General features: G+C 45.4%; 2 protein-coding genes across 14 annotated transcripts in view; one reads left to right on the top strand and one right to left on the bottom strand.

The window, feature by feature from the left end:
- Nucleotides 1-14942, top strand: part of OST4 (oligosaccharyltransferase complex subunit 4, non-catalytic) — a 223238-nt gene that overhangs the window by 145201 nt on the left and 63095 nt on the right. The gene's annotated exons all lie outside the window — the stretch shown is intronic.
- DTNB (dystrobrevin beta) overlaps nt 1-14942 on the bottom strand; it is a 188207-nt gene that overhangs the window by 115531 nt on the left and 57734 nt on the right. For 12 of the 13 annotated variants that reach the window (XR_008208815.1, XR_008208844.1, XR_008208843.1 and 9 more), the window contains exon 11: nt 6042-6119. Coding sequence is in view for 9 of the 13 variants with exons in the window: in XM_052692238.1 (XP_052548198.1) it covers nt 6042-6119 (78 nt within the window). In the remaining 4 variants the exon portion in view is untranslated. Of the gene's footprint in view, nt 1-4004; nt 4074-6041; nt 6120-14942 lie in introns of all 13 variants that reach the window. The other variant, XM_052692300.1, reaches the window with a different exon arrangement.

The following is a 14942-nucleotide window of genomic DNA, read 5'->3' as shown; positions in this document are numbered from 1 at the left end:
GTTCTGCCCTACTTGTGTGCCAACAGTTAGAAACAGCCTTCATAGCTTGGGTGCACCACCAGGATTTCTTTTGTATTTTATTCATGCACTTTCCTCTTGATCTTGAATTTTATATTATACTCACTTATGTGTAGTGAATATATCTTCCAGTTATTTCCTTGCTGTTGCCTTTGGACCATTACTTCCTTCCCATCAAACTCCCCACACTCAACTAATGCATCTTCCTCATAACCCAGGTCCCACAGTCACCCAGCTGCACCCAAAGGATTTTAAACCACGGGTCAAAAATAAATACATCTAGGCACCCAGGTGTCAGTGTAAGTTAGAAAGGCAGGACTTCTTGCTTGAAATTGTTGGACCAATTCATTATGACAGCTCTTAGATTCACAGAATCATTCAGGTTGGAAAAGACCTCTGTGATAACCAAGACCAACTCCAACTCCAACCCACCATGCCTACTGACCACATTCCTCAGTGCCACGACTCCATCATTCCTGAACACCTCCAGGGTGGTGATACCACCTCCACCCTGGGCAACCTGTACAAATGCCAAATCACTCTTTGGGGAGAAGAATTGGGGTTTGAGAAGAATTTTTTCCTAATATCTACCTGAACCTCCCAGTGCAATGTGAGGCCATGACCTCTCATCCTAGACAGATCCTCTTGTCCTCATCCTTTCTTTCTTGCATTGTGTCGTGAGGTAATGTCAAACCTTCATTGGGCAAGGTTTCAAGTGAGCTAGCACCTCCCTGGTCTCAACAAAGATATTTTTACTCCTTTTCTAGGAAGAGAACCTATTTTGGTATTACATAGGTAGACAGAAGGTGTCATGGGTTGCATTATGAAGCATGGTGCATGCCTACCCCTACCTACCACAATCTGCCCACAATGCTGAACTCTGAAACAGTGTGGCCATATGCACAGTGCCTACTGGAGAAGATGTGAATGACTTCTGGCCCATGCTAGTTTGCAAAACACACCCAGAGACTGTTAGTGGCTGTCAGACAGGGTCAAGGTCAAGCCAGGAACCATGACGAGCTCCAGGCCACCAGCTCCTGCCCCAGCACTACCCCAGCCCCAGCAGTGCCTGCAGACGGTGAACTTCCTGAGGATGGAATTATGGCTAAAGAGGCTCTAGGATCTCTAGATTTCACACACGTCTAAGAAGCACAATATAGGAAAATGAATGTACTACACCTGTGTCAAAGAAAAATGGCAGAACGGACAAGAACAGTGGTCAGTCACTTTCAGGTGGAATTGGTGACTGGACAGCTAGAAGGAAATGTTGGAGAGATAAATGTGGCGTGGCAACAAAGGAGAAAAAAGGCACACTGGAAGTTGTCAGAAGATAAATTAAGCTAGCCAAGCAAATAAACATCACTCTGGGTTACAGAACTAAAAAACACAAACAACAAGGGACAGTGCCAATGACACAGATACAAAATACATCAACGCAGAACTGACAGCAGAGGAAGGTTTCTGGAGGTCTGACCAAAAAGCTGGGAAGTGCCCAGTCATGCACGCACTGAAGGACACGATAATCAGTGGCACCGGAGACGGCCAAGATAAACAAGGACAAACAAAATAAAGGCAGGAAGAGAGTGAGGGACCACAAGGAGCAGGTGATCAGTGATCCTAGGAGAAGAGACTGCAGAACATCCAATGCACATCGTTAAACGGGCTGAGGGCTGGTGGCCTCTGGGAAGGGAATGGCTGATGGAAGGACAGTGCACACGGACCACAGCAGAAATTACCTATTCCTAAAATGATACAAAATAAATCAGCAAAAAAAGGTAACATATTTTGCAGGCTTGGCCTCATCTTACAGAGGAGGCGTAATCCTTTCATACATTTAGAACTGCTCATACGGATCAGAGAAACACTGACTTTTGTTGTATCACAGGTCACAAATACAGGCAAACTTGCATTCAAATTTTCCCTTTGCGAATGTTTCCCTCCCCCATTGCTATCAAATGTAAAGATGCCGTTAAACCACTGATGTGAATTTGGAAATTTACATTCTGAGAGATGAAAAACAGCCAAATGGTAATATTAAATACTACATACCTAAATGTGAAAGTGATCCAAAGCTGCAAGTGACCATCACTACTATTCCGCTCCCAGAACTTCCCTCTTATTAGGACAAACTTTCTCTGACCTCATTCTGTCTGCAGTATGTCACCCACTACAGAAAGCTCTTTGCAAAGTACAGATGCAGAAATCCTGGGATCCGCAGAGTTTGCTGCCCCTCTGCATGCTTTCCCATTGAAAACAGAGGATGAGGAGGGTGGAAGAGATAAAGGCTCCCTGAGATGCGCGCTGGGTGAGAGCAGCGTTTGAGGAGGGCTGCTTTGGTTTGTTTGCTTTTCAATTTTGTAGTTCATAAAAAAGCAAGCTCAGGCATTAAAATCCTGCTCTTTCAGCTCAGCCTTCTTCCCAACAAAGCAGCTGTCACACTGAGATTGTTTCCACGAAATAACAAAAGGACATTTCTGTTTCCATTCTGCCATGGTGACATCTGCCACAAGTGGATTAAAACTCTAATGACGCAGTTTTTCACTAATAATTTAGTACTAATCACAATCACGACTAAACTCGTATTAAGAATATTAGTAGGAAGCACAGGAAAAAGGTTTTTAAAACTATATACATACATTTATCAGCATGTACTTCCACTGAGCACATTAAAATTCAGCTCAGAATGGCACTCAGCTTGCACCAAGCAGTCTCAGTGCCCCGATGTGCTCACTTCATGCTGCCAAGATGTGACAGTGTCTGCAGCTGGAGAAACGAGACCCTGAATTCAGTCGGTGATGTAGTCTCACATCAGGGATTAATCTAAACAACAGGAACTGTAATAAATCCTAGGGAAAACATTCACAGAATCACGAAGGTTGGAAAAGACCTCCAAGATCATCAAGTCCAACCGCCAACTCATCACCACCATGCCCACACTGGAATCAGACATATGTGAACTACAGAACAGAAATAGAAGAAATTTCCAAAGGGAAAAAAACATTCATCCTGCCTTCAATCACTCTGTTACTAACTGCAAACACCTGCACACGTTCCAGGTTGAAAGAAAAGGAGAATACAAAGATAACACAGAGACGCGCTTCAAGCAGATGATAAAGGAATGGATGCTCCAATGTGCTCTATGGTTCACCCAGTGCACTGGAACTCCCAAATACTCAGAAGGATTATACCATATATGGGTGGGCATATGCTGAGATGAGCATGGAGTCTTTTTCAAGCTGAGGCAAGAGCCAAGTGTTTCAGCTGTGACGCTGAGGCCCCCAGATCTGCAGCCTTCTAGTTTAACTGGCTGCATGCCGAGGTTATGCAGAAGCCTTGCAGAGATGGAAATGGTTTGGATACAATTCAGATACAGTCTGAATTGGCTTCCACTGATCATTCCTTGTAGATCCTCATCTGAACAACCAGAGAAGCTCTGGTGAAGACCTTTTTTCCTCATTATGTGATGTGATGACAACCAACCCAACCCTGATTAGACTCAGACAGGTGTACACAACCACCACAATTCTGCAAAGAACAAAGGCACATCAGAGGATGAATGTCAATACCTGGTGTGAGATGGGTTTTGGTCCCACTGCAAGTCTCACGTAGATCCCCAGGGGTTGTGGAGTGGTTATGGAGCAGTGTGCTGCGGGCCTGAAAAGCTGAAATGATGGAGGCAAACATTGCTATGGCCTTTTCCCCCAGGTTTAGGAAAAGATAAATACCCCCACTCATTCTTTGGAATAAATAAGTACTAGGAGAAGAAGTCTCTTCCCATGGACTCCTGCAGAACCTGCTAGATGAAGTAACCCATAATTCTGAAAGTGAGAATCCTTGAAGAAGGGTGAGATGGTAGAAAGGAAGGTATTAAAATAGCTGTGGCAATCACAGAAGATGGCAGCTACCAAATATTTGCTGCCTGTGAGCTCTCACAATGCCTGACAGAAGATGATGCTTGAAAATAAGATGACTGATGGTTTTCTCACCACTGCCTCTGGACTGGCATAATGCCCTTCTGCGCTTCAGCAAATGTCTTGCCTCTCAGAAAGAGCAAGCTGTGGACAAAGGATGACAGTAACCATCATTCCATGGAATCTGGGAGTTTCTTTGGTGTTTGTTCCCATTTCTTTTCTTAGCCTTTCCTGGGCATGGGATATGTAAAGGGTATGTGCTATAGAGGTCATCATCTTGGAAGGTCTCAGTGCAACCATTGAATCACAGAGGGATTTTTATCCATTATCCAAAGCTCCATACCTTTCAATGGGAAGTCAGCTACAGTTACTTGTGTGTTTTTCAAAATGCCAACTGTGTTCAATCAACCAGTCTGTTGTAATAACAGCCAGAACTGTGCCAAGGACCTGTCCCAGTAGCTATTACCTACTGGCCGTGTTTTTATTAACATCTACCTTGGTGCCTCACTCACTGTGCTACATACATTCAAGGCCCAAGTCAGCAAATAACCAATCCTCATGAGGAACACTTTAGGCAAGTCCTGTGGTTGGCGATGGCAGGGTGTGTAGAGGCAGATGACATGCTGTCTGCGTTCAAACCGCTCTGATTCTCACAGTTTTAATTTTTGAATTATCTTGGTCTACCTGACCTTGGACAGCAGGCAGCAACAGAGATCTTGCTCCTTTATAACAACAAAAATGTCCAAAGCTGAAGCGTGTCAGAGCCGATGATTCTATCATGTCAGAGACCCACAGAACCAAAAAGGTTGGAAAAGGCCTCCAAGATCACCAAGTCAAACTGCCAGCCCATCCCCACCACGCTCACTGACCCATGCCCCCAATTGCCACATCTCCACAGTTCTTGAACATCTCCAGGGTTGCACAGGAACAAATCATTAACGGGACTGCAGGCTTCCGTGAGAAGAAACGGCATCTGCTGTGCCCACAGACCAGCACAGAAAACAGCCATGTACAGGGAAGACGTGAAGCCCAAACAGAGCCTAAATGCGAACACTGAAGGCCTTGACCAGGAGGTTGCTTGTAACCCAATAAGTGATACAGTGTCACGGGTTGTGTTGTTGAAAGACAGCCTACATTAATATTCAGACTCAGTCTCTTCACTTCTAATTCAGCAAAAAGCAAATTTCAAGTCACAGAACGTACCACACACTGTATGGAGTTTGTAGTCACCCAACTGAGGGACTCAAGACAGTTTTGGAATTTTAACACAGCCACTTCAAAACTGCACATACAACTCACTTCATTTGTCTTGGAAACTGGAAGGAAATTATGTGGATCTGTGCTTAAGCCTTCTTGGGAGACTGCTGCTGAAAGTGAGGGGTTTGGCTTGCCTCTTCTGTGCCATTTTGTCACTGAAATGTGAGAATATTTTTTCCAGTTTTGTTTCTCATTCCCTGAAGGGAACATTTATTCATTTACAGCTTTGGGCCAGTGAAGTCTTCAGCAGAACACCTTGCTATTTTCCCCTAACTTGACAAGAAAGAAAAGGCAAATCCATGATTCAACGTTCTTGCATGTTTACAAGTGAGCATTCATGCAACAATTTACATACATAAAAATAAGTATAACCCAACTTCAGCTCTACCTAAATGCTTTCAGTAGATAAGGACAACTCAAAAGAACTTGGGTCAGTGCAGAGAATATGTGTTAACAAAGGTAATAAAGTAAACTTATTATGTGAAATGTCTCAAGCAGAATTACTCTACTTTGTGAGCAGTGCAGCCTATGATACAAGACCAGTCCTTCTCAGAACAGCTTTGAAAGTAATGCTCTATTTAATAACAACAACAAAAATTTCTTTAGCAATGTTTGGATATTTCTTCAGTCACGCTCATGTAATGGCATCTATTTCAATACAAGAAAATCACTCCTTAGAGGGAAAAAAAAAAGCAGCGTTGCAAACAATTCCTTCTTTAATGGATGCTGTACACACACTTTGAAGTAGAAGTGTTATTGAAAACACATTAGAAGAGCTCCAGTGGTACAAAATCCATGCTCTGTGTTTTTCACCTCTCGGAGAAGCCAACGATAAATGCTGCAGGGTACACCTACCTCTTTGTTGGTGTTGGTGCTCCAGAGGACATGTGGGTCACCATGGCGTCATTCATGTTAGTCAGAGGTCGAGGGGGACTGCAATAGAAAGAGCAATTTGTTCCAGTTAGTGATTAAAAGAAATAAATTAGAAAACAAAACCAATAGCAAGAAAAAGGGCATCAGCGTTTTCAGCGACACTGTTCAGGCAAAGAGCAGCAGGGTTTGCTTTGCACAAAGGTACTTAAAGACCTTGGTCTGCTCTTCTCTAATTAGTTTTTGGGATTTCTGCACTGCTTGAAAATGAAGGTGAAACATTTGTGATTACATCACTGATCTTTGGCACTGTCCAATTCTTCAAAGAGATGTAGGAGGACATTCAAGCTAGGGGAAATATCCAAAATGCCTACAGAGGTGAGGCACTGACTTGGTGCAATAAACCTTCATTCTAACAATGACTGCGCACACCTCCTGGTTGGGTTTTATTTCTAGTGACTTAAATCTAAGCTAGATGGAGAAATCATGGAATCACTCAGGTTGGAAAAGACCTCTCAGATCCCAAGTCCAACCCCAGCCCACCATGCCCACTGCCCACCTCCCTCAGTGCCACATCCCCACGGATCTGGAACACCTCCAGCTTTGGTGACCCCACCACCTCCTGGGCAGCTGTGCCCCTGCAGCACTGCTCTTTATGAGAAAAGTCTTCCCTAACATCCAGGCTGAGCCTCCCCTGGAGCAACACAGAGCTATTACCACTTGTCCTAAATCCAACAGTTGTTTAACTATCAATTAGTGATGCCTGGGCTCGGGCCACTCTTTTAATAGGGATGGAATGAATAGGGATTACTGCATGAGAGCTGTGACTTTTTTCTTTTTGCTGTTTCCTTCAGATTGCATTTATTGTACTTACGTACACACAAACAACAGAAATGGAGCCTTGAATACCTTTGCTAACCTTATAGTTGAGTTTTGTTCTATAACCTGGGCAGTCCTACACTACTACAATTTGTAGGGGTACTGTGAGCCCTTCTGGTACTGCTCAGGGCCCCCCTTGCAGCCAGGCTGTACTTCTTTATGGAGAGAGAATTACAGAGAATTACAAGGAAAACACAGCCAACCCAGCCAGGCAGGCACAAACCACAGGTACATATTAGATGCACAAAAATGTAAAAACACACTGATATTAACTCACTTTACACCACAGAGAGTGGTTGACCTCCACCTATTATTATCCCATTTTACAGGCATGCTGACAGAAATTTAAAGGGACTTAAAAATCAACAGTTTTGTGGCTACCTACCTACATATATTTATGTAGGCAAAGGTTAACATAAAGCATTTCGAGGAGCACAGCCAGCAGACGCTGTGGTCAAGTTCGTGATCCAAGAGAAATTTGCACGAGGTTAAACAGAGAGCTTGTAACAAAGGAATAATGCCCGAATCCATATGGAAACCCAGCTCGGTTTACTAATTAAAACAAAACACCACCGTACGTAATAAATAAGAACTGAGCATCCTGAGTTGGAAGGCACCCACAAGGACCAACTCCAATTCCCGATGTACAGTTGTACATAGCTGTAAAAATAAAACCATCCCAGCTGGCATGTGAGTCCTTCCACTTCCCTCTTTAAGGCGTCAGCTGGAAAAAGCAGTAGAACATGACAGATTCCTTTTGCTGGGAACTTTATTATTTCTCATACGGCAGGCTAGGAAAGGACATCATCATAACTCATTACAACAAACAAGTGTTAACTCTGTTTTCTTAATTCTTCCTATGCTACTTCACACTTTTTTTTCTTTTCCAGATAAGAAAGACATTGAGTATAAAATGCAATTTGATTTAATGATATTCCTACTTTCTATTGCATGAGGTATCCACAGAAGCAAAGAAATAGCATTTCTTTGCTTAACAGCCATCAGAAGTCCTCTGGGACATTTCCACGAATAGCTCTGTGCAAACTAATCTCTTTCTATTACAATCTATCAGGAAGGATTCAAAGCAAAACCAGCGTGACTTGCTTTCCTCATATCTCATTCTTGGAAGAACTGTGTCACTACATTATGATAACAGCACAATAATGCACCCACTCAGCTTTGTTTCTCAGGGAAGACCAAAGAGAATTTCTCCAAAGAACAGACATGGCTGAGGTTACCTACAGCAGGCACAACCCCAGCTCCCCATAAACACCACTGCTGTGATGGTTGAAGTGACACAAGCAAGGTTGTGCCCCCACTACAGATTTCTTCTTTCCCACTGCTGCAGCTTTTGCTTCACTTGCACATGTTGGCCACCTGCACATCACGCTCTAATTGTCCAGTTTACCATGCTAACAAGGGGCCAGGCTACATTTCAACAGAACCATAGAACCATTCAGGTTGGAAAAGACCTCCAAGATCCCCAAGTCCAACCCCAACCCACCCCACCGTGCCCACTGTGTCCCTCAGAGCCACATCCCCACGGTTCTGGAACACCTCCAGGCTTGGTGACCCCACCACCTCCCTGGGCAGCTGTGCCACTGCAGCACTGCTCTTCCAGAGAAGAAAAGTTTCCTAATATCCAATTCTGCATCAACCCTTTCCCACCATGCCCTCTCATAGAATCAATGAGGTTGGAAACGATCTCTAAGATCACTGATAATTGATGATAATTCAAAAGCCAAAGGAGGACATATTCTTCCAGACTAGTGTACAAAGTAAGATTGTTGGCTAGTGTTCTTAGTTGACTGAAAACTCAACCAAGCAGTAGGAAAGAAGACAGGAACACAAACTGACATTTGCCTGCAAATCTTCCATCTGTATGGAACTTCTGCTGCAAAGCTGGTTGTATTCAATGCAGCAAGGACAGCGGGCTGCAGGAGAGCTGGATGCCTCCCCAGCAGGCACCATGCCAGGCACTGCAATGGGACAGGAGGGACAGCAAACAGATCACTCTGCTCGCTCCAGAAACCATCACCAGATCTCAGCAAACTGAATGGAAGAGCGGAGGGGGGGGAACACAAAAGGAGCATCCTTTGTCAGTGAGAGAGGATCAAGCAATTTTACTATAGACACAGCATTCTGTACAGATGTCATGAGCAATGCAATCGATATCCTTCCCTGTCCTACTGCAAATTCTCCAGCAATTAAAATAAAATTGCAAGTTGCCAAAGATGCAAAACATGGCCCCAAGCACATGGAAACTAACTGTATATGCAGCACTGTCTGATGTAGAGCTCATTCCTTTATCTTCATTTAATTCTTTGATCTAACAGCTCTATGGCTTTTCATCACAAACCTGTTTGAGGAAGCAAGTTTGCTGACGATACCAAATTGTGTGGAGTGGCAGATACACCAGAGAACTGCGTTGCCATTCAGAGACCTCGACAGGCTAGAGAGATGGACAAAGAACATCATGAAGTCCAACGAGGGCAAGTGTTGAGTCCTGCATCTTGGGGAGGAATAACTGCACCCATCTGTACAGGTTAACCTGCTGGAAAAAAGCTCTACAGAGAAGGACCTGGGTGCTCTGCTTGACCAATGGCTGATCAGAGGCTGACCAGGGGATGAACAAAAGTTGACCAAAGGTTGGCCATGAGCCAGCAGTGTGTCCTTATGGCCAAGCAGGCCAATGGGACCCTGGGGTGCATTGTGTAGAGCGTGGCCAGCGAGGTGAGAGAGGGATCCTCCCCCTCCTCTGTCCTGGGGAGGCCAATTCTGGAGCACCCAGTGCTGGTCCCTTCAATTCTATGATTCTGTATGAATCTCTGAGAGTGGTTCCAGATTCCTTCCTTAGACACTGTCTTACTAAACCTCTCTGCGCCTGAAGAATGCAACAAATACCTGAGAAAATTCTGGAAATTAATTGTGCCAGGCCTGTGCTTGTTTCACAGTCTGTCAGCCAGGACATTAGTGGGTCGCATCTCACATCTGAGCATCTGATGGGAGAAATTTTCTCTCCAGCATTCCCATTACTGAGCAAATTTGTTCTTCTATCTAAGAGGACAATTCTTTTAGTATTATTTGGTACGTAAAGTTTTATCCTCTAATTACTCAGTAAGAAGGAAGAAATGAAAGAATGACTTCTTTTGAACCATGTATTATATGCTGCAAAGACCATACAAAAGGCCTGTTATTTATTATTCAAATCCAAATAATGATCTCTTGCTGCCTTCTGACTCTGCCTACGTGCTTGGCCAAGTAGAATATAAGATCGATACGACCAACTCAATAGCAAGCACTGAAGGCAGGCCAGTGAAGAAAGGGAAAACCTATTTAAAGATGCAGCTGGTAACGACAAGTGAAACCTCACAACAGAAAGCAAGGAAGAAAAACAAGAACAACTAAAAGCTGGAAAACATGTTTTCAACAGAATATCTCCAAACCTCCTACTTGAAGACAAATTTGTGGTGATTTGACAGCAACCTATGCATAAATTTGATTTATCTGTAATAAAACCAAGCAGCAGTGCTCAAGCACAGATATATCAAAATCCAAGGGACAGACAGCAAAATGAACAAATCCTGCTTGGAAGTACCCTTGCAAATTTTAAGTAATGAGGGCAATAAAGCACACAAACCAATCTCACGACTGCGGCAAGTTCTTCCTGCTGGAAACATCAGTGCTTTGTACAAAATGCACCATTTCTTGTATTTTCTACTTTGCACAGGAAATAATTCAGAGAAATCTCCCAATCTCGGTTGTATTTGTGGTTCTGGTTAGAGGACTGTGATGACTCATTGGGAAGTCACAAACTCTGAATTAGCAAATAATTGCAGTAGCATCTGTGCGTTTGTTTTTGGCTCTTTTGCCCCAAAATGTGAGGGGTAAAACTTCACAGCAGGATAAGTTTTGGAAACTTTTGGTTGTTGTATATTCATATACGTGATTTCTTACAACGCTCGAAGACAAATCTATCACCCATAAGAAAAAGTTTGAAAGAGCTGCTCTGAGAACCAGGATATTTAAAACAATCCCACAGTGAGAAAACGTTAAAAAGAGTTGAACTGTTAAAGTTCTGTTCCTCTTCTGGAAGTCCTTCAGATTAGATTTCTTCAATTTCAAGTGAAAAGGACAAAGTGAGGGCAACGGCTGCATCAAGATAAAGGGAGGAAAAGACTGCATTAAAGATCAAATGCAGCTGGAATTGCACTGGGGCTGTGGAACACAAGTGCGGCAGCAAAGCTGAAGGCACGCAGTTGTGATGAATAAGATGAGCACACAGGATCTGCCACAACCAACAGCCACGGTGCCAATCCATTCAAAAGGAGTTTGCTCTTGTTTCCTACAGCTTTCCTACATCACAGAATTGTTTGAGTTGGAAAGGATCCTTCAAGGTCATCTAATCCCACTGCCTGCAATGAACAGAGACACCTACAGCTCCATCAGGCGCTCAAAGCCTCGTCCAGCCTGACCTTGGCTGTCTGCAGGGACATCCACCACCTCTCTAGGCAACCTGTGCCACTGGCACAGAATAATAGAATTATGAAGGTTGGAAAGGACCTTCAAGGTCCTTTGGGATCCCATTTGGGATCCCCAGATCCAACCCCAACCCAGCCCACCATGCCCACTGCCCACGTCCCTCAGTGCCACATCCCCACATCTCTGGAACACCTCCAGGCTTGGTGACCCCACCACCTCCCTGGGCAGCTGTGCCACTGCAGCACTGCTCTTTTGGAGGAGAGTTTTCTCCCAATCCAACCTAAACTTCCCTGGCACTATTTAAGGCCATTGCATCTTACTCTCCCTTTATCATGAAAAAACTTTTTCCTTATATCCAATGTAAATCTTTCCTCTTTTAGTTTGAAACCATTTCTCCTTGTCCTATCACAACAGACCCAGCTAAAGAGCTGGTCCCTTTATTTTTTATGTCACCTGGGAGGCAGGAGTGCAGGCACAGGCTCCAGTTCTGACTTACCTTCTGACCTTATTTATTCTTATCTTCAGATTGGATACCAGGAACAAATTTCTCATAAAGAGCAGTGCTGCACAGCTGCCCAGGGAGGTGGTGGGGTCACCAAACCTGGAGGTGTTCCAGAGCCGTGGGGATGTGGCTCTGAGGGACACAGTGGGCAGTGGGCACGGTGGGCTGGGTTGGGCTTGGGGATCTCAGAGGTCTTTTCCAAACTTTATGATTCTGTGACTCTATTCTACAATTTGAGATCCCCAATGAATCGAGCAAAAGCCCCCAGCAGAAAGTTATTTGTTATTTCCATTGTAAAAGAAAAGAAAGGGCTTAGTAGCAAAGTGCACCTTGCTTACAGCAAAGAACGGGGATCTACTTGTTCCATTTGTTTTCTGCACAGGTAACAGAGGAAAACAGACAGAGGAAACCTGCATTTATGGGGCAAAGCAGCTCTCTGCACAACTGAACCAAACTTGGGGATGGAAGCACACCTGTGGTTACCCCAAATGGCAAAGGATCAAAGTTCTCTGCAACCCTTTACCGGTTCCCTAAGGCATTCAGAAATACGGAAATAATCTTCCTAATTATTATGCTGTAATTAAAACAACAGAATGACAGCTCTCAGGTAGGCACTGAGCACTGCCTTTGCACTCGGGATTGTGGGGAAGGCTGTGAGATGACTGTCAGCAGCTCCTCACCGCACCGTGAAAAAAGAGGAATTGTTTAAAAATAGCTGCCAACACTCCTGCAATGAGAGCACCAAGGGCACAGGCACCCGCGGGTGTGCTGAGCCAAGGCTTTTCCTATAGGAAGAGAACGAAACCGGAGGATGGCATCGGGTCTCACTGCTCCATCCCAGTGCAAATTAATGACTTTCCAAACAACAACCAAAAAATGTCCTGTACAGATGACATTGATGGCTGCTTTGTTCTCTTTGTTATTTTCAACAGAAAACGGCCAAGTGCTGTTCTGATGTTATTCAAAGCGCTGGGGTTTTATTTTGTTTGTGATGAGGAATATGTGTTAAGCTAAGTTTCCTACATCATCATACGCAGCTTTTATGCCTCTTTAACTAATTTTGCACTGTGCACCGAGCAGCAATCCAGCCAAAAGCCGTCTTGTGGCAAAGCAAAGCACAAAACACAACAGAACTCCCTATAACACAGCAACAATTCAAGTTAAAGATGTATAATCCCCCCAGAATAGCAGTGTTGCCCTCAGGACACGCTGTGTGCCCATTGTGTAGACAATGCGATATATACATCAACAGTGCAATATATGCACATACAACACAATACAGACACACAAAATGCACGATAGACACGAATAATGTAACCTATACATTAACGACCCCGGGCTCATCACTGCATCCATTCATTGCCGCTAATTAGGAATATGCAAACTACTCACCGCCACAAAGCATCGCTCTCAATTGTGCCGTTTGCCGCTCCGACGCCACGTTTTAGGCATTCTTGTCAATGTGCCACATTTTAGAACGGGTCCGGCTATGCCAGCTGTCACCCGGCGCTGCTCCCAGCCCCGCCCCGCGAACCACCTCCGCTCCCCCCCGGTCCCAGCGCTGCCGCCGGGGTCGGGACTCGAACGCGCGGCCCCGGAGCTCCGGCCCGGATGCGCCGCACGGCGGCGGTTACCGCGGCAACCACAGAGCGGTACACGGTCAGGCTGATGAGGAGGTCTCGGATTTGCTCTTCTTTTACAGCGAGAAGACCGCATTGAAAAATAGCGTTTTGTCGTTGGGAAGGTGCTCTACCGAAGAGGGATGTCGTGCTCTTTGTAGCTGTTGTAGTTTCCGCGGAAATTAAATAGGAGGCATTACTTTTGGAGCAGCCCGAGACAATTCCTCTTCACTCAGTGTGGCTCAGGCAAGCCAAAAGGTTGAACATCCACAACCTGTGCATTGATAAAGATGATGAAGAGCTCCAGCCGGACCCCTGGGGGACACCGCTCATCAGTGCCTCCACCTGGACACACAGCTGCTGACCACAACCCTCTGGCTGCAACCTCCCAAGCGATTCCTTATCCACCAATAATCCATCCAGCTCTCAAATCCACACCTCTTCTACACAGAGATAAGGATGTGACCACGTCCAAGATCTCACTCAGGGCAGATGACAGCAGTTGCCCTTCCCTTTGTCCACTGATGTCATCACTCCATCACAGAAGGCCACCAGGTGGGTCAGGCACGATCTGCCCTTGGTGATGTTGTGCTGGCTATCTCTGCTCATCCCTCATGTGTCTTAACATGCTTTCCAGGAGGATATGGTCCATGATCCAGTGCAAAGGTGAGGGTCACCAATGCGTAATACCATGGGTTCTCCTTTCTCCCTTTCTTAAAAATGGGTGTGAAGTTTCCCTTTTTCTAGTCACAGATTCATAGAATCACAGAATGGTTTGTGTTGGAAGGGACCTTTAAGCTCATGTAGTTCCAACTCCTGCTGTAGGCAGGGACACCTCCCTCTAGACCAGGTTGATCGCAGCTCCATCCATCCTGGCCCTCCATGCTTCCATGCAGGCATCTGCAGCCTCGCAGGGCAGCCTGTTCAGTGTCTCACCACCCTCACAGTGAAGAATTTCTTCCTGATATCCAGTGTGAATCTGCCCTCTTCCAGATTAAAGCCATTTTCCCTCGTCCTGTCGCTACCTGCCCTTACCACAAGTCCCTCCCCAGCTTTCCCGTAGGCCCTTCAGGGACTGGAAGGCTGCCATAAGGTCTCCTCAGAGCCTTCTCTTCTCCCCATCGCGCAGCCCCAGCTCTCTCAGCCTGTTCCCGGAGGGGAGGCGCTCCGGCCCTCCGACCACCTTCGTGTTCCTCCTCTGCCCCTGCTCCAACGGCTCCACGTCCTTCTCGTGTTGGGGGCTGCAGAACCGGACGCAGCACTGCAGGTGAGGTCTGAGGAGAGCAGAGCAGAGGGGCGGAATCACCTTCGTCACCCTGCTGGTCACGCTTCTATTGATGCCACCCAGGATACGGTCGGCCTTCCGGGCTGCGAGCACGCGCCGCCAGCTCGTGTCGAGTCTTG

This window comes from Tympanuchus pallidicinctus, unplaced genomic scaffold (genome assembly GCF_026119805.1).
Source record: "Tympanuchus pallidicinctus isolate F22 unplaced genomic scaffold, pur_lepc_1.0 scaffold1, whole genome shotgun sequence".
In the NCBI taxonomy this organism is placed as follows: Eukaryota; Metazoa; Chordata; class Aves; order Galliformes; family Phasianidae; genus Tympanuchus; species Tympanuchus pallidicinctus.
The sequence above is the reverse complement of the archived record's forward strand: the minus strand, read 5'-3'. Positions and strand labels throughout refer to the sequence as shown.